At 50.7% G+C, this 21233-nt stretch overlaps 1 protein-coding gene and 1 long non-coding RNA gene across 8 annotated transcripts in view; one reads left to right on the forward strand and one right to left on the reverse strand.

The window, feature by feature from the left end:
* The window catches only part of HIPK2 (homeodomain interacting protein kinase 2), a 158884-nt gene extending 150047 nt beyond the window's left edge, over window positions 1–8837 (reverse strand). For 4 of the 7 annotated variants that reach the window (XM_053656597.1, XM_053656596.1, XM_053656595.1 and 1 more), the window contains exons 1-2: window positions 8436–8837; window positions 5412–5483 (exon numbers count right to left, since the gene is read on the reverse strand). In XM_053656597.1, the coding sequence (XP_053512572.1) occupies window positions 5412–5483; window positions 8436–8454 (91 nt within the window). In that variant the 5' untranslated portion in view covers window positions 8455–8837. The other 3 variants (XM_037138709.2, XM_037138700.2, XM_053656598.1) reach the window with 3 other exon arrangements.
* LOC119044400 (uncharacterized) lies at window positions 7323–14344 on the forward strand. Its single transcript, XR_008389975.1, has 3 exons — window positions 7323–8059; window positions 13903–13984; window positions 14241–14344. It is a non-coding gene; the product is annotated as an uncharacterized LOC119044400 (long non-coding RNA).
* The last annotated feature ends 6889 nt before the right edge of the window (window positions 14345–21233 follow it).

Raw genomic sequence — 21233 nt, forward strand, 5'->3', positions numbered from 1 at the left:
CGGGGAGACACGAAGAACAACTTCCTAACAGAAGACTGTAAACACTGGGGCGGAGAGTGTGGGGCCTCGCTTTCCACGGGCAAGGGGGACATTCTCCCTCCTGGATGGGCTCGGTGAGGCACTGTGGGCGGCAAGCGACCCCAGCCGCCTCCCTACAGGTCTGGGGGAGCAGCCCGCTGGCTCTGCAGAGTAAACATCACGCACCGCTCACACCAGCGAGCCTTCTGATCCCAGATCAGCGCAGTGAGGGGGGGGGGGGAGGAGAGGGAGAAGGAATGAATATTCACTGAACCCCGGGGGCAGGCATGCTGATAAACGCTCCACACATATTCTCCCGTGTGACCCAGCAACGGCCTCCGAGCACAGCTCGCCCTCTGGCCTCCTGGTTCCTTCCGCTCTCTCTGCGCCAGGAAAGAGCTACCTCGTGCGAGTACCGTGGGTCACACTGGTCGCCCTTCCCTTCTGCACCATACAATGTCCCTCGAATTAGAACCCCTCCAAACCTTTCAACAACTGACCCCAAACTCTCCCTGTTCTCCTCCACTGGTGCTTTTTGTGCTTGCCAAGCTGGCCAAGCAAAAATTACTTTGCAAATAAATTCCATTACGCACTCTGCGTATTCACCTTGTTAAGCCAGAACGAGACCTTTGACTGCTTCCGTTGCCTCTTTGTGCGGGAACACCTCATTTGTCCGACCTCCCTGGAAAGCAGCTGCCCCACAAAATTGATCCGTATAAGTTAATGCCCATTCTTTCAGAAATGTAACCCTTTAAGCAGCCTTAAACCCTTTCTGGAGTAAGTCAGGGTATAATCAAATGAAAGTTTCTTTATTTTAGCCATTTTCTAATGGACACATTTCTGTAATACATTAGAGAACCTCCCAGTCTCAGTTAACAGAACCTAATGAGTATTGATTCATCTCTTCCTGATGGTGCAGGGCACGCTTAATGAGTGACGGTGATCACGTGCGGCTGGGGCTGGACAGGCCAGGGGTTGGTGGGGCGGGGCGAGGCGGGGGGGGGGGGGCGGCGGCGCACATGTGCGCATGCGCACTCTCTGTCTCTCCTCACCTGTTACTGTTCCCCTGAAACGGGCTTTCCTACGGGAGCACCTGCTATCTGTCTAGATTCTCGTTAGCAGGTGCAGTTACACAGAGCTCGGGAGGATGTTAACCTACTGCTTTTCTGCACAATTTCAAGAACTGGCATGCTGGCTTTTGTCAGTCTATAAATTCTTCCTTAGAGAGACAGAGGGAAAAAAAAAAAAAGAACACACTTCCACAACCAGCAATGAGCCAGAGCTTTCCAAACTTCCTGACCACGGGACCTTCAAGGCATCTGGGGACGCACCCCACGGAAACGCGCTTCTCCGATGCCGCTGAATGAGATGTCACAGCGTGCAGAGCCAGCACGGGGGGGTCCCTCTTCTTACGAGACGCCCTTGGGAAAAATCATTTTGCATTGTGAATAACCATTCCATGGCGCAACTCACTGAGGTGATACTGATTGATACGGAGGAAAATGGTAAAAGTACAGGAACAAGCCCTGTTTCATCGGGATGTGATCTGTGACTGCAGGGCCCCAAGGTGCTTTTTCCACCCCAGGCAACGGCAGGTTCCACAGCCAGTCTTCCCTGAGGACGGACACTGCCCTGGAGGGAGAGGCCCTTGGCCACTCCTACCTTCGACTGCATTGTTATCTTCACAAAGTCCACAGCATTCGCAAGAGTGAATCAATCATGGTGCCATTAAATTCATCAGAACTGACTGGAGCAAAAGAAGTTAGGCAGGCAAGCATTGCTAAAACAGACCACTCTCTTCCAAAACACTACAAATCTGTTCAATGCCAGGTTTAGAAATAAGTGGCTGTAAAACCACAAAATTATTTTGCAGTTTTAAAGGCTTGCACCTTTTTTTTTTAATTGGATCTTGAAGTTTTAAAGCCTTGTCCCTTTTCTAATTGGCCAATACTTTATGCTAGCTGACTTTCTAACAGCCAAGTCGCTCACCAGAGGCTCACGGGTTCAGTGGCTTGTCCTCATGTCCCTCGCCTTTTCCGTTGGCCAGAGCCCAGAGGGAGGAGGAACCCCCACTCCAAGTCGGACATGTAGCCACTCTCGTGACACCTGGCTTACTCGCCGCAGAGAACCTGGTAAAACAGGTACGGCTCCGGCTGATTCAGACACCGTCCTAAGTCCGGATGAGCCGATATTATACTGAATCATCAAGATTCTTCTGTGTACTCACGCCTCTTCTTTCAAGAGTAGTTCAACTTCCTCAGACTCACATCCTCTGCATTCTGTCTGTCAGATCTGCAGGGGGAAATGCAGGTTCTAAAAGAGCCACAAGTAGATGGGCACGAAATTCAAAGGGAGGACACCTAGATCCCAGGAGCAAGCAGAAGATGGCGTTGTTGGGGGGAGGGATGCTTAGACCTGGGCATGAGAAAAACAGGAAGGATGGAGGTGAAAGCAAGGTAACCACGAGTCACCAGCCCAGGCTGCTGGAACGCTGCTTATTGGTTAGATACCATATTAAAGGGAGAGTCAATTGCACAACTATTTACGAAGCGCCTAGTAGGTTTAAGGAACTGCATAGCGGCTTCGGGAGACATGGAGATGAACTGGATGTGGTTCTTCTTGCCCTACAGGGGTTCCCCACGATGCAAGAACCCTGAAGTCGTTTTCCTTGTGTACACTTGGATTAATGAGAGCATCATTAAAGAACTGAATTCGGTGTCGATCGCCACCATTGGTGTTTAATGGGGACAAACCAGCGAGAGTGCAGAGGAGGGAGGGGATACAAAAAAATCTATAGAGACCCAGTCATTTTCTTTTTTCAAGTATATGAAAGGTTTGAGAGAAAGGAAATGAGGAAAACAGGTTTGAATGACAGCAGGCGAGATTTCAGCCCGGGAATTTCTGGACAATCAAGTTAACAGAATACTGGAATTGGTCATTGAGGGAGTTCCTAGTGTGGCCTTTTCCTGGAAAACATTTTTTTTTCCTGATGAACTGATAATTTCAAGTCACAAACATTCACCTTCCTGAAGGCTGGGGGGAGGATCTCTCTCTCTCCCACTGGCCTCCCCTGCTCCTGAGAGGCAGACCTGGGCTGTCTGACTGCCCACAACATCCCCACCAACAAGTACCGCGAAACTGCCCAGGGCACCCGGCACGTATCCCCGCCAGACAGCACAGCCGGAAGTGAACCTTCCAACAGCCGCAGGTGACGCGAGGGCCCATTCGCACGAACCTGCGGGGCTAGGTGCCAAAAATAAAGAGTCTCCAAGCCACCTGTGCACATTAGAAATAGATTTGCATTTATAGGGAGGTAAAATGTAGGTAATGAAAAACGTAGACAAATTCCTCTGCAAATTAGAGGTGGTAATTTCTAAGGAAATTTGTAGGAGGTATTTTCTACATTCAGAGATACTTTTTTATTATTATTTCAAAGAGAGAAAATATTTCAAGAGAAAACAGGGAAATAGGGTCTTCCCTTTACACCTCAGGAAACATCAGCAGGTGAGAATGAGGAACTGGCCCACACACAGTGCAGGAGAAACGGCGCTCCGATCTGAGTTAGACCGTGGGCTGCTGAGCCCCTGTCTAGTGTTTTTATTGTTGTTGTTTTCGTTTTTTAAGAGAGCAGGGAAGGGAGGGAGAAGGGGAGGGAGAAAGAGAGGGAGAGAAACATCGATGTGAGAGAGAAACATCAATCGGTTGCCTCTCCTACGTGCCTGGACCAGGGACCAAACCTGCAGCCCAGGCAAGTGCCCTGGACAGGGAATCGAACTAATGACGTTTTGCTTTGCAGGCCAATGCCCAGCCCACTGAGCCATGCTGGCCAGGGCTCCACATTTAGTCTTGACTTTCACTTCCCATACCCCCCGAACTCCTCGAGGCCAGGGGCCCTGTGTAAATGTGTGTTAAACGAAGGCATGGAGCAGCGCCCTATCTGTAAAGCAGGATGGTAGTGCCTGGCTCGTGGGTCTGTCAGGAGGACGAGGTAATGTGGGCACAGAGCATCTCACAAACTAAGTGGGGTCTGAGTCATAATTATCACTCTGAACTTCAGGCACGTCAGTTTCTTTTAGAGGAATAATAAAGACCTTCCTATACTGCAGGTTTTCAATTTCCTTTTTCTTTCTTTTTTCCCCAATAGGGTATTGACATAGGAAATAGACTATTACGAGCTTGGGCCTTTCAAGCTCACACTCCGTGGCAGTTACACAAAGTCTGCTGGCATTATTCTGAATCCTGTCTTTGACAGCAACCTGAAGTGCTGGAATTGTCATAAGACGACCAGAAAACGCTGGCAAATTATGTGTTCAGAGGACAATAAAAAGTGTTCACACATCACACCCTCTTGATCATCCCTGCTTTGTTCCACCTAAACCTCAAAGGTGGTTTCCCAAGATTGGTGGCTATGAGAGGAAGGAAGAAAAAAAGTATAAAAAAAAACCAAACCCACGAAATAAAATAGGAAGACCCTACGAGCAGCTGTAACTTGCATGAAGCGCCCCATTTCTCTTACAGGAAAATGATGGGCCATGCATGGTGAGCCCACTGCTGGCTGGTGGGTGGGTGGGGCCTCCCCTCCATGCGGAGCGTGCCCCCCCCTTCCCTGCCTGCTGCCTGGGTTAGGAATGGATCCTGATTAAGGGCAAAGGCTACATCTTTCAGACTTTGGGATACTTTCCCAGAGGCGCAGCTGCAGCCTGTGAAACTGTTCTGACCGCTTGTTTCCTCATTTTTAAAGTGGCACAGAATGCACCACGACAGAGAGACATTCTCTACCTGAAACCAGCAGTCGCTCAGGGTGTCAAAAAGGGCTCTTTCTTCTGTGGGCAGAGTGGGGGTGTGTGTGTTTATTGTCGCTGGCACCCAAACTGGAAAAGGAATGGCAGGAGATTAATAATTGAAATGTTGCTATCATTGGTTTTCTAAACTATTTGTGGGGTATTCTTTCCCCAGAGGCTTTGTGCCTGTAGCAGCTCAAAAGACAGAGGGATTTAACCTGTGCTGGGAAGATGCTCACGGCTGCCGGCAGCCGGCACTTTACCTGGGCTGCTTCCTAACTGAGACGCCCCCTAACGTGCCCACAGTCCGATTCAAGGGTTGTACCACAGGCCCCGGAACGGAGGGTAAAATTAACAAGCCTTGACTCATTCCTCCAATGTGACGAGAATGAAAACAATATTTATACTTGCTCATTTTACAAATATAAAACACAAACACAGGAAGAGATATTTTAGAACATGTATCATCCAATTATTTCCGCGGAAGATGATTCAGAAGCCATTTCTTGGTAGGCCCACCTGATGACAGATTCGGGCATCTTGGGGAAGGCTGGCTGCGTAAGCCAGTGCCAGTCAACACAGCTCACCTTAGGCCCGGTGGACCATGATTACCTTGGAGTGTAGGATCCTCTACTTCGGAGCCTGTGGCGACACCAACTTTGTGGTTGGCCTTTGCACTGCATATTGAAAAAAAAGCCTTGCTAAGCAAGCTGATGGAGTAACCCACAATTGCGAGGCAAATGTTTAACCTTCTAAAGAAAATAAACCTTTTTAGAGAAGTTCAACTGAATCAGTACCAAGCCACTGAAAATGAATGTGCTGTTTAGAAACCTATCTTTAGAAGCAAATCGTGGAAGACTGATTACACTCTGCCACCCAGTGACCCGCACTATCTCACATCCCCCCCTCCACCCCCCGCCCCCGTCTGGAAGACAGCATGTCTCTCCGCATACCGGGCAGTTCAGAGGGCTCCACTCCCGAATTCAGGGCTGCACCTCACAGGCCAACAAGCTGGGGCAGCTGCACCCCAACTAAACAAATGAGTGCATTCTGGCGGTATAGCTGAAATGCCTCGCCTGTCATATGTCTGCTGAGAAGAACTCCCCCACCCCCGGTTCAATTTTCTAGTAGCTCAAAAACTATTAGAAAGCACTCTTCTGGGAGAATTCCCCAGGAAAGGCCCTGCTCCTTCGGGACCCACACAGGGAGTCCAGGTGCTCTGATTGGGAATGCAGCAAAAATCAGGTTCACCAAACCCAGCGGGTGTCGCCAAGGAGGGGAAAAAAGGAGGTCGCTGGAGTCTCGGAAGCACTCATCACTGTAAGTGAATGGAGGTTCCAGCAAGACAGTCCTTGATTACAGAGGTCACCTGTCTGTTTAGGGCATGACCAAACAGTCTCTTGCACTAAGACCCAGGCCTGGACTTGCGCTGAGTGATGCCGAAACTGGCTGAGGAGAGGGGAGGAGGAAGATGAGGAAAAGAATTACAGGGATGCACAGAAACTCTGCAGAATCAAAGCACATGAGCAGAGCAGTAATTAAGAGCACACAAACAAGACGGAGGGAGGGCTGAACGCGGTGACCAGGGAGATCGCCAGGGACAGGGAGGGAAGGCTTGCAAATAAATAGAACCCGTGTGCTCCTGAGACCTTTGAGATCCCCGATTCTTCTTAAACCATGACACCTTGCACACCCACAGCCTTTTATCGGGCATAAAGCACTGAAGGAACACTGCCTTAAGAACAGGAGTGACCAGTCGTAGCTTCGGGGGTCAGGTGTATATTCCTTGATTCTTTCCGTTCAGGATTCAGAACGAAAAGAAAAGGAGCAGAACAAGCCATTCCCAAGATGGTTTTCTACAAAGTTGACAAAATACACCCCAGCCCCTGTGAAAAGGGAAAGCAGCCGGTTACTACAGTTCTGAATTCAATGCCAAGTTCCTTCTCTAATGCTCACCCAGAGTGTCCAGCAGAGGGAGTCTCAAGGAGGTACTTAATAAAGAGAAAATTGTTTCATTTTAACACTCCACAGACAGTGGGAGCATTGACGGTCGCCCCCTCCCAGAGACACTGAGGAACAATGAATGCCCAACATGGGTTCCCCTGGCGTGTTCACAGAGCCACCGGCTCGCTCTGCTCTGTGTGGTGGGGTGATCAGAAATTTCGTTTTGTTTTGTGCAATGGTTAAATGGACCTTGTGTTCTTCAGAATCAAAGGGGAAAGCCCCTGGAATAACATCTCTCTGTTGCCTTCTAAACAGCCCCTTTGTTTCCAAGAGAGTCTGAAAAAAAATATTTACAGTCCATAGGTTATTTACAGCCTCGTTAGCCAGGGCCTGACTGGTAACTTTATTCCACCCAGAAACCTAATTCATTTGGAGCCCTGAAACTAATAACAGATTTTCTTTTCAGATAAGTCTTTCTTTTTTTAAATCTGCCTCTTACAACAGAGATAAAACTATTAATGCGTTCCCTGTTTCACTCGCCTCCACTGTTCCCCGGATTTATAGAAGGATTAACATCTCTCCTCCCCCCTCCTCTCTGCTCCACACAAACCCGTTCCCCTCCCATTTGCTATTTCATCCACAGAATATCTGAACAAAACCGAAAGAAAGCCAGATGGACTGACGCTAAAAGTATGTAAAGGCTGCTATTCCGATGATTTCAGGAGAAAAACATTTTCACGATGAAGAGACTGAAAAACCAGGCCCACTTGGGTTTAAGATTCCTCCTGCTACAAGCACACAGAAACACACCGAAGTGTAAAAAACTTAGTTGATTCTGGGTTGATTTCTGGCTGGAGGCTGACAGAACTGACTGAAGGGAAAGGAGAGGCAGGGCGTGCAGCGGGGAATGAAGCGCTTTTGCCCTGCGTTTTCTTTCTTCCTGAAGGCAGTCAAATCAGGGAAAGGGGGAAAAAATAAAATAAAATAAATGACCCAACGCCAGGTGAAGGTGCGCCACACTGCTTTGCCCAGACCGACGGAGAAACACGTCTCGGCCGCCTCCCCGACGCGAAAACCTGAACTACATTTTCCCTCACACACGCTCATGCGGGGAGATTTCCGTCTAGTTCATTGTTCTGCCCGGTGTGACACGGACTTTGCCTCTGGACCCCCCTCTCGTCACCTGGCCCCGCACGTTCCGACTGCACAGCCCCCCGGAATCGGAGACCCGCGAAGAATAAAGGAGCGCGGGGTGGGAGCGGAGAGGGACGCCGCGGGAGCTGTGCGGGCAGAGTGCAACGGAGACCGGCTGGAAGGTAATCTCCGAGGTGCGGGGGGAGGACGCAAGCTGCGCCGCATCACCTTTATTTATTCCCCATAAATAAAAGGCACAGTCACGGGTCGGTCCTCTCCCGGGCGCCCCCTCCCAATTTCTTTTCTTCGGGCGGCAGCCCACCCTCGCACCCCAGCCCCCCACCCCTGGAAAGGAGACCCCGTTAAATCCCGGGTCCTGGCCGTTTTCCGGGCCGGGGAGGGCGTCGCGGGGCGGGGTGGGGAGCCGCGGAGCGCCGGGGGCCGGGCGCGGGGGCCGCGCACCGGGGGGCTGCCCGGCCAAGGGCCGCGGGCAGAACAAAGCTGCGGGGGCCGCGGCGGCGCCGGGCGCGCGGGGTCGGCGGGCCGGGCGCCCCTTACCTTCGTACACGGGGGCCATCGGGGCCGGGGTGTCCGCGATTCATGGCAACGGAGAAGGGATCGCGGCGCGCGAGCTCGGCCCCCCCAGCCTCAGTCGGAATCTGCCATCTTGAGCCTGTGTCTCCGCTCTCGGCGCAGCCGGGGCCGCCGGCGCCCGCATCACCGCCTCACTTGGCCGGCGCCGGGGGGAGGGGGCCGGGCGCCGCCGCCGCCGCCGCGGCCCGGGCCCTGCGCGGGGGGCTCCGGGGCGGCCGGGCGGGCGCAGCGGCGGAGGCCGAGGGGCCGAGCGGCCGCGGCCCCCGAGCGGGTCCGCGGTGGGGCGGGAGCCGGGGCGGGCAGCGCGCGGCCAGTGCCCGGCCGGAGCTCAGCGCAGCATGGCTGTGCGCGGGGGCTTCGGCAAAAGTTGCACGGGCGGCGGAGGAGGGGCGGGAGGAGCCGGGAGGAGGGGCGGGGGGCGGGGGCCGGGGGGCGGGGAGCGGCGGGCCGGGCGCGAGCGAGCGAGCGAGCGAGCCGCGGAGAGCGGAGTCCGCGCGCAATCGAGCGCCGATGGCACGGATGCGAGGCGGGGAAGGCCGAGCCGAGGGCACCGCGGCGGCCCGGCCGGCGGGGGCGGGGCCGGTGGGCGGGGCGGGCCGGGTGGGCGGGGCCGCGGGCGGGGCGGTTAAAGGGAGAGCGGGCGGCTGGGGAGGGCAAGGTGTGCACGCAGTTGGGTTTTGATTGGCAGAGGGAGCGACCAGAACTTTGCGCCCGTGGGCGCGAGTGCTGGGGCGGGAGGGGGAGCAAACTAGAAAGGGGGCGCCGGTCGGCAGAGCGTCTCCCTCTGGCACACCTGCTTGGCGCTCCCTGACGGAGGTGTGAAAGGAATGAGCGGAGGAGTCGGCGCGAGCGGGTCTGGGAGGGAGGATGAGCGAGCGGAGGAGCCTGAAATCCATATGAGGTCAGAGATGCAGAAGGCGTGCATTCCGTGCACGCTTAAGAAAAGCAGCACCCGGTGGTTGCTGAACTCCTGCAGGAACCTGGTTTCCCCGCCGTCCTCACGTCCACAGTGTCCTTAGGGGCTCTTCCATCACCTGGACAGGTGGTTCCCGCCGACTCATTCCCAGGCCTCTGCTCTTCGAACTCTCTCCGATCAAGGCTTCCACTAAACCTTCTCCAGCCGGGAGCCTCTCCAGGTTCACTTCTGCAGCCCGCTCCTGGATTCTTTGACAGGCCGCCCGGCCATGGCCTACAAATGAGCAAGACTGGACTCTCCTCTTAGGCAATTTGAAAACCTTGAGATGCGACACAATAATCAATCATGAAATAAATTCAATGGATGGCTTTAAAAAAATGAAACGTAACGGAATAGAAAATATTAGGATCCATTGCCCCTAGCAAGGGTAACTGTGGCTTCATAAACCTTTTGTTTCAGTGATATATTGGACAACTGTACTGTACTGTGGTATAAACCGTATTTCCTGATACTAAAAAAAAAGTTTAAAATCTATGTTTGGGGATGTAAAATAATGACCTCTAACGCTGTACCACTTCCCTAGGAACAGACCCATTCATTATATTCTCACCACCACTTTTCATTCCCAGCCTCCGTAGCCCGTGGTCCTCCCATCTAGTCTCTCAAACAGCAACAACAACAAAAAGAGAAGCCCCTTTGTACATTTTTCTAGTTTTGCTAGTGGCATATTATTCTCCCTTCATATCAGGATGACCTTTGACCCTGCCGTCTCCCTTGTCCATATGTTCAAGGCTGCACTCCCTGCTGTGTGTGTTTCTTAGCCTAATGTCACTCACCTTTGCAGATTCCCAGACACCACTGCTGAGACAGGACTCACAGGTCATCTGGGCCAGCCCTACCCTTTTCAAATGACAGAGATGAGGCCCAGAGAAAAGAAGTGTATTGCCCAATGTTACCCCGTATTAAATCTTCGGGCCATGTCTCTTGGCTCCCAGTCTGGTGTTCTGCCCGTCACACCATTCCTTCATCTCTTTCTTCTCAACCCCCTGCCACCCTTCGCTGGTCTCAGCCCAGTTCACCTAAGCACCGCCCCCTTCCTAACACACAGTTTTGCCATGCCAGGCTCCTGCTCAGTTCTGACAAGGACACAACCTCTGCACTCAGGACTCAGGTCTCAGGTTCCTTGCTCCTTGCTCCTTGGCTTGTAATCAAGGCAGGCAGGCCCTGACTTACCTTTCCAAGCGCATGAGTTCAACAAGTCTCTGCCTCTCCAGCCAGACTGGTTTACTCGTGGTCCTCTGCCAGCTTTGCCCATCTGTGCCTCTGTGTCTTTGCCCAGGCTGCTACTTTCCCACCAACAGTGCCTTCTCTGCCTTCTCTCTTTAACCAGATTCTACCGGTACCTGACTCATTCCTTCCACAGAATAGCCGGAGGTAGCACGAGATAAAGACAGACTTGGGTTCAGATCCCAGCTCTCCCACTTAGTAGCTGTGTAAATTTGGTCAAATTGCTTAATCTCTCAGACCTTCAGTTCCTGTGTCTCAATTAGGAGAATAATAATAGTAACAATAATAATAATAAATTCTTTTCTTGTACCTGTAAGTCTATATCATGGCCTTGTCAATATAAGACATGTCCAGATCTTTTATGAGAATTTATTTGAGCCAAACTGACAATATGTGCTGGGAGCAAGATCTCAAATTCTCTGGAGAACAACATCTTTGTAGTTTCTTTTACACATTTGAAATTAAGGAGGGAACATAAGGAAGATTACATGAAGGCGAGAGACCGCAAGGTGGGAGAGTTAACACTGAACAAGACTGTGTGCTCTCCTGAGGGTTAATACCCCCTTCCAGGGGTATTACTTCTGGCTTCTCAAAGGTGTGTTGACCTAGATACACAAGAACAATGAACAGAGCTGGCTTCCAAACCATTCACTAGAGTCTGGACTTCCAGCCAAGATGGAGGCGTAGGTAGGTACACTGTGCCTCCTTGCACAATCAAAAGAAGGACGACAACAAATTTAAAAACAAAAACAACCAGAACTGACAGAAAATCAAACTGTATGGAAGTCCAACAACCAAGGAGTTAAAGAAGAAGCATTCATCCAGACTGGTGGGAGGGGCAGAGATGGGCAGCCAGGCAGAGAGGACTCTCGACAAGGCAGTGGCTGGCGGACCCAGTGAAGTGGTGGCCGGTGGACCAGGCAGCCCCACATTTGACTGCGGATAAACTCGGAGGAACGACTGGGGAGCGAGACAGATGGCGCAACCCAGGGTCCCAGTGCAGGGAAATAAAGCCTCAAGCCATTGATTGAAAATACTTGTTGGGGTAGAGGTGCCAGGAGAAACTCCCAGCCTCACAGGAGAGTTCTTTGGAGAGACCCACAGGGTCCTAGAATGTACACAAACCCACCCACCCAGGAATCAGCACCAGAAGGGCCCACTTTGCTTGTGGGAAGCAGAGGAAGTGATTGAAAACCATCAGAGAGCAGAGCAAGCACCATTGTTTCCAATCATACCCCTCCCCCACATACAGCGTCACTACCCAGCGACGTGGGTTACCCCACCTGGGTGATCACCTAAGGCTCCTCACTACATAATAGGTGTGTCAAGACAAAAAAAATGGCCCAAACGAAAGAACAGATCAAAGCTCCAGAAAAAAATATCGCTAAACAATGATGAGATAGCCAACCTATCAGATGCACAGTTCAAAACACTGGTCATCAGGATGCTCACAGAATTGGTTGAATATGGTTGCAAGTTAGAGGAAAAAAAATGAAGACTACACTAAGTGAAATAAAGGAAAATGTATAGGGAAGCAACAGTGAGGAGAAGGAAACTGGGGCTCAAATCAACAGTGTGGACCAGAAGGAAGAAAGAAACATTCATCCAGAACAGAATGAAGAAACAAGAATTCAAAAAAATGAGGAGAGGCTTCAGGACATCTTTAAACATTCCAACATTCGAATTATAGGGGTACCAGAAGGGGAAGAGGAACAGCCACAAGTGGAAAACTTATTTGAACAAATAATGAAGGAGAACTTCCCCAATCTGGCAAAGGAAATAGACTTCCAGGAAATCCAGGAAGCTCAGAGAGTACCAAAGAAGTTGGAACCAAGGAGGAACACACCAAGGCACATCATCATTATATTAGCCAAGATTAAAGATAAGGAGAGAATCTTAATAGCAGCAAGAGATGAGGAGACAGTTATCTACACAGGAGTTCCCATCCCACTGTCAGCTGATTTCTCAAAAGAGACCTTGCAGGCAAGAAGGGGCTGGAAAGAAGTATTCCAAGTCATGAAATCCAAAGACCTACAACTAAGATTGCTCTATCCAGCAAAGCTTTCATTTAGAATGAAAGGGCAGATAAAGTGCTCCCCAGATAAGGTCAAGTTAAAGCAGTTCATCATCACCAAGCCCTTATTATATGAAATGTTAAAAAGACTTATGTAAGAAAAAGATAAAGAATATGAACAGTAAAACGACAACAAACATAGTTATTAACAACTGAACCTAAAACAAAGACAAACTAAGCAAACAGCTAGAACAGGAACAGAATCATAGAAACAGAGATCACATGGAGGATTATCAATAGGGGAGTGGGAGGGGGAGAAGGGGGAAAAGGTACAGAGAATAAGTAGCATAAACGGTAGGTAGAAAATAGACAGGGGGAGGTTAAAAATAGTATAAGAAATGTAGAAACCAAAGAACTTATATGTGTGACCCATGGACATGGACTAAAGGCAGGAAATGTGGGTGGGAGGGGGTGTGCAGGGTTGAGGGGAGTGAAGGGAGCAAAACGGGACAACTGTAATAGCGTAATCAATAAAATGTATTTTTAAAAAAATAAAATAAAACATTCACTAAAGAAGTTACAGGCCTGGGGTATGACTACCCACCATGACCTGCCCAGTTAGGAATCTATGATCAGAGCACCCTGTGAGGTTACTTTCCATAGAACCCCCTTTTTGTCCACAGCCTTTACCATAAAGTTATTATCTCTCTTCCCCTTTCCCGTGCTGCGTAATAGAACTTTCCACAGTGCTGGAAATGTATCCATGTGTGGCTGTTGAGCACACGAAATGTGGCCAGTGCGAGTGAGGAGCTGAATTTTAATAGCCAGGTGTGGCCAGCGGCTCCCGTAACCAGACGGTGCATCTGTAAACTACAAGCTCAACCAGAGCAGAAACCGAGCTGACGCTGTTTGACATCATATCCCCAGCAACCAGCACCCTGCCTGGCACACAGCAGGTACTGCACAAACATTTACTGAATGAATGCTAGCGGCCATTTATGGCGCGCTCACTTGTGCCAGGTGCAACACTAAGAACTTGACCGAGGTGATTTGGTGTGGTCCTCCCCATATCCCCCGAGGTGGGATGAGATAGAGACAGAGTTTGCATGGAGTGTTGGCAGAGAGTAGAGGTTCAATAAAGGGTTGTTATAAGCATTTTTAAGACCTCCCCGTGAATGTGACCATCCAACTCATTTTTCTCTCTTCTTCTCTAGGCTTACAGAGTGGTTCTTGCCTGCCACCCACACGCTGTTGTCCCGTGGCCCGCCTCACCCTAGACGGCTGACTTTCTTCTGTGTAGGTGCCCCGTCCCCACAACTGGGTTGGCGGCGGCATCTGGGGACAAGGCCCATGGCATCCTTGTTGATGTCCCTTGGCTCAGGGCCCACACTCGTTGGTGTTAAGTAGCTGCCTCCAACTCTGTCCTGTGCTGTCCGCCCTGAGTCTCCTCCCCTGGGATACCCCCTCTGTTCTCCCAAAGTTTGTGTGTTAAAATCCCAACCCCCAGGACCTCAGAAAGTGGTTTTTTTTGTCCCTTTAATCTTCATCTAAGGATACGTTTGATTTGAGAGAGAGAGGAAATGAGGGAGGAAGAGAGAGAGAGAGAAACATCGATCAGTTACCTTTTCTATGCTCCTTGACTGGGGATCACACGCACAACCCAGGTATGTGCCAAACCTGTAACCTTTGGTGTACGGGAACCACTTCGACACCCGGCCAGGGCTGGAGGTAGGATCTTTAAAGCGGTAGTTAAGTTAGAATGAGGCATGGGGAGGTAGTGCTGACCAGTAATACACCCGGTGTCCTTACAGGGAGAGAACCAGCATGCAGAGACACAGAGAAGAGACACCATGGAAAGATGCAGGCAGAAGGCGGCCGCCGTCTGCAAGCCAAGGAGAGCCGCCTCTGTAGGAGCCAACCCGCCGACACTTTGACCTCAGACTTCTAGCTCCCAGAACCGTGAGAACATACATTTCGGTGGTTCAAGCCGCACGTCTGGGGTGCAACTTCTGGCAGCCCAGGCAAACTCGTACACCCCGCAGAGGGTGAGTTAAAATGAAGAAAGATTGCTCGTGTCAACCGAAAACACCTTGAGGGTGGCCTCCTTCCCAGGTGCGTGGAAGCAGAAGAAGATGGGGCCAGAGAAGCTCCCACCTCCTCCTCAGACCACAGCGACCGAGGCCATACCTGTGGCCTGCACTGCTCCAGGAAAGACATTCAGTCGTGTTAGCGTACGAGGCATCCTGTAGACGGAAAATGGTACTTACATGAGTTTAGATTTGCGTGTGTCACGAACGAGCAGACTCAGTTCTCCCGTCCTCCCCGCAGTGACGGTGGCCGCGTGGCTGCAGGCGGAGAGGCGCACAGGGAACCCCACGGCAGGAGAGCACAACAGCAGGGAGCAAAGGGGGTCTGAGACAGAGCCCGGGGGCCCCAGTGTCTAACGGATTCAAGGCGTTTCTGCGGAGAACAGGGCAGGAAGGAGGAGGACAACCTGGACAGAGCGGTACCTGGACGTAGCAGGGCAGAGACCATCGTGAAGGGAGGCGTGGTCAGCAGTGCTGGGTACTCCTGGGAGGTGATGTCAGATCCTTCAGGTGGGGGGGCCTCCCCTGGACTAAGCAACAGGAGTTACGTGAGTGACTTTGGTGAGACCCATTTGGAGGACAGGGTAAGGTTGCCAAGGTCAGTTGAGAAGGTTGCATAGTGTTTGACAGGGGGAGGCGGTTGCTGGGGTGGGGGATGTGTGTGAAGGAGGAGCCAGAAGGGGGCCCTAGAGAGTACTGCAGGCAGGGCAGGACCAGGGTCACCAGGGCGAGACACTGACAAGGGTCCAGGAGCTGTCACGTTTGGCTGGAGACGGCAAGCACTGCATTTCACCTATTGAATAAACGCGTTAGCGCTGAGTGTTCTGAGGAGTTTGCAAACATGAACTCATCGAGTAACTTTGATGTTTTTGTGCGACACGGGACTCGAGGTTGCCAAAAACTGGGTGACTGCAGCGCGCTGTGGGGAACAGCACAGGAAAGGACTCAGCAACCACCCCTGCCGGTCACCTGTTCTTCACACACCTCCCTGCAAAACGGTGCAAGTGGCAACCTGCTCGGGTGTTAGCAGAGTCAACATGGGGGAGTTTTGACCTCGTGGGCAGTTCGTTTTGTTTGCAGGACCAGTGACAGGGCGTCTTTTCCTCATGGATGGCTAGAGTTGTGAAAATGCACACCACCACAGAATTTTCCAGGCCACAGGGTAGAGAGAGAGAGATTTCTCTTTGGGGGGGGTCCATCTGTTCAGGTGAGCCGGTCATTGTCACTCTCAGGGTGTCCACAGGATGATATCGGTGCTCGTACCTTATCTGGACTCGGCATGTGTTGCCGGTTCCCTGCCTGGTCCCTGTTCCTGTGCTGGCCAACCCTGTGGTTTTGTCTTTGAAGGTCATGTCTGGGGGGAGGCTGCTCCCTTTGCAGGATCTGTCTTTAGGGGCTCACACCCGTCTTTTGGTCTCTCCTGGTACCTGTCTGTTTATGTCTCTCTTTTCCATAACGTACCTGTCTCATTTTCTTTTTCTCTGTATCACCTTCCTATCTCTTCCACACGTTATTTCTCCTCTCTCTCTCTCTCCTTTCCTCTTTTTATCTTTTATGATTCTGTCTCTTAACAAGCCGTAACACAGACGTTTTTGTTTTAGTTATTCCTAAGAAATTACTTCATATTTCTGCATTATACCTTTGATCAGCTTAAATGATACATTTTCTGAATAGACTGCTGTTCAGTAACTGCAGGAACCCTTAAATGAAAGCTCGAGGGATAGGGTATCACACTGATGGGTATGTGGATGAAAAAACATCACATTCAAATGAGGTGACAATTGGCCCTGGACAGTGTGGCTCAGCTGGTTGGAGCCTCATCCTTCGCACCAAAATGTCGCAGGTTCAGTTCCCGGTCAGGGCACATGCCTGGGTTGTGGGCGTATTTGGGAGGCAACCAATCAATGTTTCTCTTTCTCTCTTTCTCTCTCCCTCCCTCCTTCCCTCCCTCCCTCCCTCCCTCTCTCCCTTCCTCACTCTAAAATCAATAAGCATGTCCTCAGGTGAGGATCAAAACAAATGAGGGGACCATTGGAGCTCTGGCTTCGAGGGCGGGGGTAGCACGAACTTGGCCAGGGGAAGGGAATCCGATGTGGAAGTGGCCCAATCGGGGGGATGGGAACCATCATTCACTTCCTGCTTCTACTCCTAGAAGAAAAATGGCCAGAATGGTATTCGGCAGAAAGGGGTCACGGCTAAAAGAAAGGCAACCGGCCTCTGAATGTGGAAGAAGCTGGGACACAGTTGCTCAGAAGATAGAGCAGTTCTGTCGGAGGTTTCGGGACGGCAGAGTAGGGCGGATTTGCCCACGGGGAGCAGTTTGGAGAAGCCGTCCAGCCCCGCAGAGAAATTTCTGTGGTGGGGGCAGTCGGGTGGTCGGCTGGTTCGCCTGACACGCACTCCAGGCTGAACTGGGACAGATGAGTCAGGAAAAGGCCCAGAGGGAAGCCGTTAGCTTGGGGGTGGGTGCAGAAGGGAGAGTAGACACAGGAGAGCTCTTTGCCAAGCCTGAGAGACCTTCTAAGGCAGGTTAAGCCCACCTCAGTGATGAATCAGTGGGACTGTGCGTTTCTGTGCTGTATGAAGTTTGTATCACATAACTTCCTTCCACTCACATGAAAACGCTTGTCCCTAAGCAGCAACCCCTAGGGACGATGGCCGATGACCGAATGGCAGAGGGCTGTCAGGACTGACTCTTCTCTCTGATGTTGCCAGCGACCTCTCTGAGGCCAAATCCAGGGCCCTTTCTCAGTCCCTCCCCTACTTGATCTCTAAACAGACATTAGACACTGTTAATCCCTTCAATTCTTCTCGAATCAATGGCCTCCCTTGACTTTTCATAATGATGCACTGCTAACATTTCCCTTCCATGTTCCTGGTCATTCCTTCTCTCTCCCTTTTTTGCACCCAGAAATTCGATTCATCAAATGTTCAGTGACTGCTTACTGTGTGTTAAATTCTACAGTAGGAGCTAGGAGGATAGAAGGGAGTAAGCCACAGCCCCTGTTTTCAAGGAGCCCAAGTTCAAAACCACCAGGTGAAGAGTGCAATACATGATGAGTGCAGCGGTCGAAGAATTCACATGGTCAGGAGCCAGCACAGAGGGGCAAATGACAAGGAGCGTGTTTTATGGGATGGAGGAGCTCGGCACGGCTGCGCCCAGAAGCGTGAGTGCTGACGGGGGGGGGGGGTGCACAAGGACAAAGGCATGGGTGTCCCAGAGCTGTAAGAAGTCACAGGATTGCTACACACCAAGAACCAGCCCAGGCATCTGTCAGGGATGAGGCTGGGACAGAGGTGGAGTCTTGTATGTCAAGCCAAAGGATTTGTACTTTATTCTGTATTCACAGGTGTGGGGGAAATGAGTGTGACTTTGAACCTGTTAGGTTTAAGGTTCCTACGAGAGAGTCAGATAGGGATGGGTGTAAGGGGCTGGAGCTCAGCCCGGAGTCTTTCACGGGACAGAGCGTTTTACTTTCTGAGTCATCAGTACATAAGGGGCTGTTAATCCACAGGGGCTAGGAGATCACACGGGGAGAGGTTCCATGGCGGGGTTTCTTCAAGTGCGGTGCTCGGGTCACCTGCATCGAACCCCGACAGGGGCTGCAGACTGCTCAGGCAGAACCCCAAGCCTACCACTGACTCAGGGATCTCTGGGGGGCAGTGCCTGGGAACGTGCATTTTAAATCTACTCTCTAGGGGATGGGCACCGTGGAGGATTTTGATAGGCAGTGGTGCAGAAACAGCTCCTGGTGTGAGAAGCTAAGAGGCTACAGGAGGGACCTGGGAAGGGGGGCGACCCGGTCACCTGAGAGGTTGTGCGAGATGCTGTGGAGTGAGAGGGGCCAACCCAGAGTCCAGATGTCTTGGAGGCGAGCTGGCCCTTCAGCCACTGACTTGCAGGCTCCTGAGTAACTGAGCGGAGCGGGGTCTCCACGAAGCCAGGTTTAGCTGGGCATCTCATCACTTACAGCTCACCACGTCTTAATTAGTATAAGGAATCTTCTCATTTCCAGACAGTGTTTTATCATAATCCACATGGAGATCTCTTACAAATACTTCAACAGCATCTGCTGTACACCTGAAAGCAACACAAAATAATATTTAAAAATATTTCAGCAGCCTCAAAGCGTAATTAAAAAAAACCCCCAACAACAAAGGCTTTTTTGTCATAGCATCCTGAGGATTTTCACTGAACGAGAGAGGTGAATTTGAATTTTTGAAGAACTTCTTTTGAAACGTGGCGGTGTCCTCAGCCACCTCCCACTTGCTGTAGGTGGTACGCTTCATCAACAGTCAGAAGCCGCTGCTTCGCTTATCCTTTCCCTTGGAGACACACACTGCCTGGCTGATTTGAGCTAGTCTGGCTGGTTGAGTTAGATATTTAAAGAGAAGACAGAGCAACAACAGAAAGTAAGATCTTAAAAATAGTCTTGAATTTCCTTGTGTTCTTTGACATGATGCAGTTGACCCTGAACTTCTGAATGTTAACTCCTCCATCAAATAGCCACTGAGGCCAGAGGTGGTAAGTGGCAGGGAGGGGTCTTTCATCAGTGAAGTAGGCCAGTAGATACAGGGTGGTCTTACCGGGCACCCGAGCTTTGGGCAGAGCTAGGGCCACAGCAGGGGATAGCTGAGGGGGGCATGTGCCAGAAAGAAATGGGTTCAGCAGGGCATTTGACACAGACCAGCACCGCCCACTCTGTTTACATAATGCATCGTTAGGCAATTTCATCGTTGTGCAAACATCGAAAAGTGCACCTGCACCAACCTAGGCGGTATAGGTTCCACTCTACTACACACCTAAGCCATATGGAGGGGTGTCCAACCTGTCTCTGCGCCCCACTGGAAAAAGAAGAAGAGTTAGTTGTCTTGGGCCACACCTTAAATACATTGCAACATATAGTCACAAAAAAACCTCATCATGTTTTAAGTAAATTTTCGATTTTGTGTTGGGCCGCATTCAAGGCCATCCTGGGCTGCAGGCTGGACGCCCCTGCGTACCGGGCGGCCGATCGCTCCTTGGCTACCAGTCTATACCGCCTATTAGTATACGAGTCCACAGGAGATCAAATCCAGCACAAGAGAAAGTGTTGCAATCATGAGATTCGGTAAACAGGAGGTGCACGAGGCTGCTGCTGGGGGAACACAGCGCACTGTTGTTATACAGCTGCCGTTTGCGTTCTGCGTAGAAAGAGTGCACTCCGGAATAACGATAAAAACTGCAGTATAGTAGACACACACACCAGGAGCACAGGCGTGCATTACCGCCAGGTACTATGTATTGGGCATCACTGGAGGTGCTGCACTTTTGTACGGTTGGTAGTACAGGGGTTTGTTTACACCAGCGTCACCACGCACCGTGAGTAAGGCTCGCACTACAGTGTTATGACAGCCAGGACACCACTCTGAGTGACAAGAATTTTTCAGTTCCATTATACTCTTATGGGCCCACGGTCCTGGACTGAAACGTTATCATGCAGCACGTGACTGCACTGCACCTTGTGTCCCCACCCCCACTGTCCCCCACTGCACCCCATTTTCCCTTAGCTGGTGTTCCTAACCTTTTTTGTTCCGTGAACTCCTTTGGTAGTCTTGTGGGACCTGGGGAGCCCTTCTGAGAATAATATTTCTAAATGCATTGAAAAATGTATAGTTTTACAAAAGAAACCATGTATTTCTTCATGGATACATTAAATAACAAGATCTAATCAGTTACAAAGTAGCGATGAATATAATAGTTACAAAGTAGCAATGTATATAAATGATAGTCCAGCATACCTGTAACAACTACCAAGATGATATTAAAAAAATCTGTGACTTCTATTGGTAACAAGATCACAGGCACTGCAATTATTCCTGTGGTTGGTTGCCTCCAGTCAAATTTGAAGATTTCAGGTTAGTGAAAATAATGAACTTATTTTTTCCCCATTCCTGTTCGCAGACCCCTCCCAGACTCTATCCAGGAATCCCTTGTGGGGATGGGACTCCAGCACAAGAATCTCTTCTTTTCTCCTATTCTGCTATTTTCGTGTAGCAGTTATTGCCTTCGAACATCTTCATATCTTTTCACTTATCTTTTAAGTAGGTTTTTTACTGCCTGATTCTCCGTATTAAAATGGAAGCTCTGCAAAGTCAGGCGTCTGTGCCTTTTCTGTTCACTGCCGTGTCCCCGGAGTTGCGAAGGGGAGGCTCCATAAACACTGGCCACTCGAATGAGAACAAAAGCCGCCAGCGTCCGAGTCTTGGCAGAGTGGGAAGGGAGGGGCGATGAGTCTTCTTCACTTCTCTTATTTCCATTTCCCCTGTTTTCTCTTCTCTGTCTCTTACCTGTATAATTCCTCTCTCCCTTAAAAAAAAATCACCTCTTTTTCATTTCTCTCTCATTCAACAAGTGTGTTCAGACAATACACTTGGGACAAGACAGACCCAGACTTGGGGCCCCTGGAGCTCATCAC

The sequence above is a fragment of the Artibeus jamaicensis genome, unplaced genomic scaffold, assembly GCF_021234435.1.
Source record: "Artibeus jamaicensis isolate MK-2021 breed Jamaican fruit bat unplaced genomic scaffold, CSHL_Jam_final scaffold_2172, whole genome shotgun sequence".
NCBI lineage: Eukaryota > Metazoa > Chordata > Mammalia > Chiroptera > Phyllostomidae > Artibeus > Artibeus jamaicensis.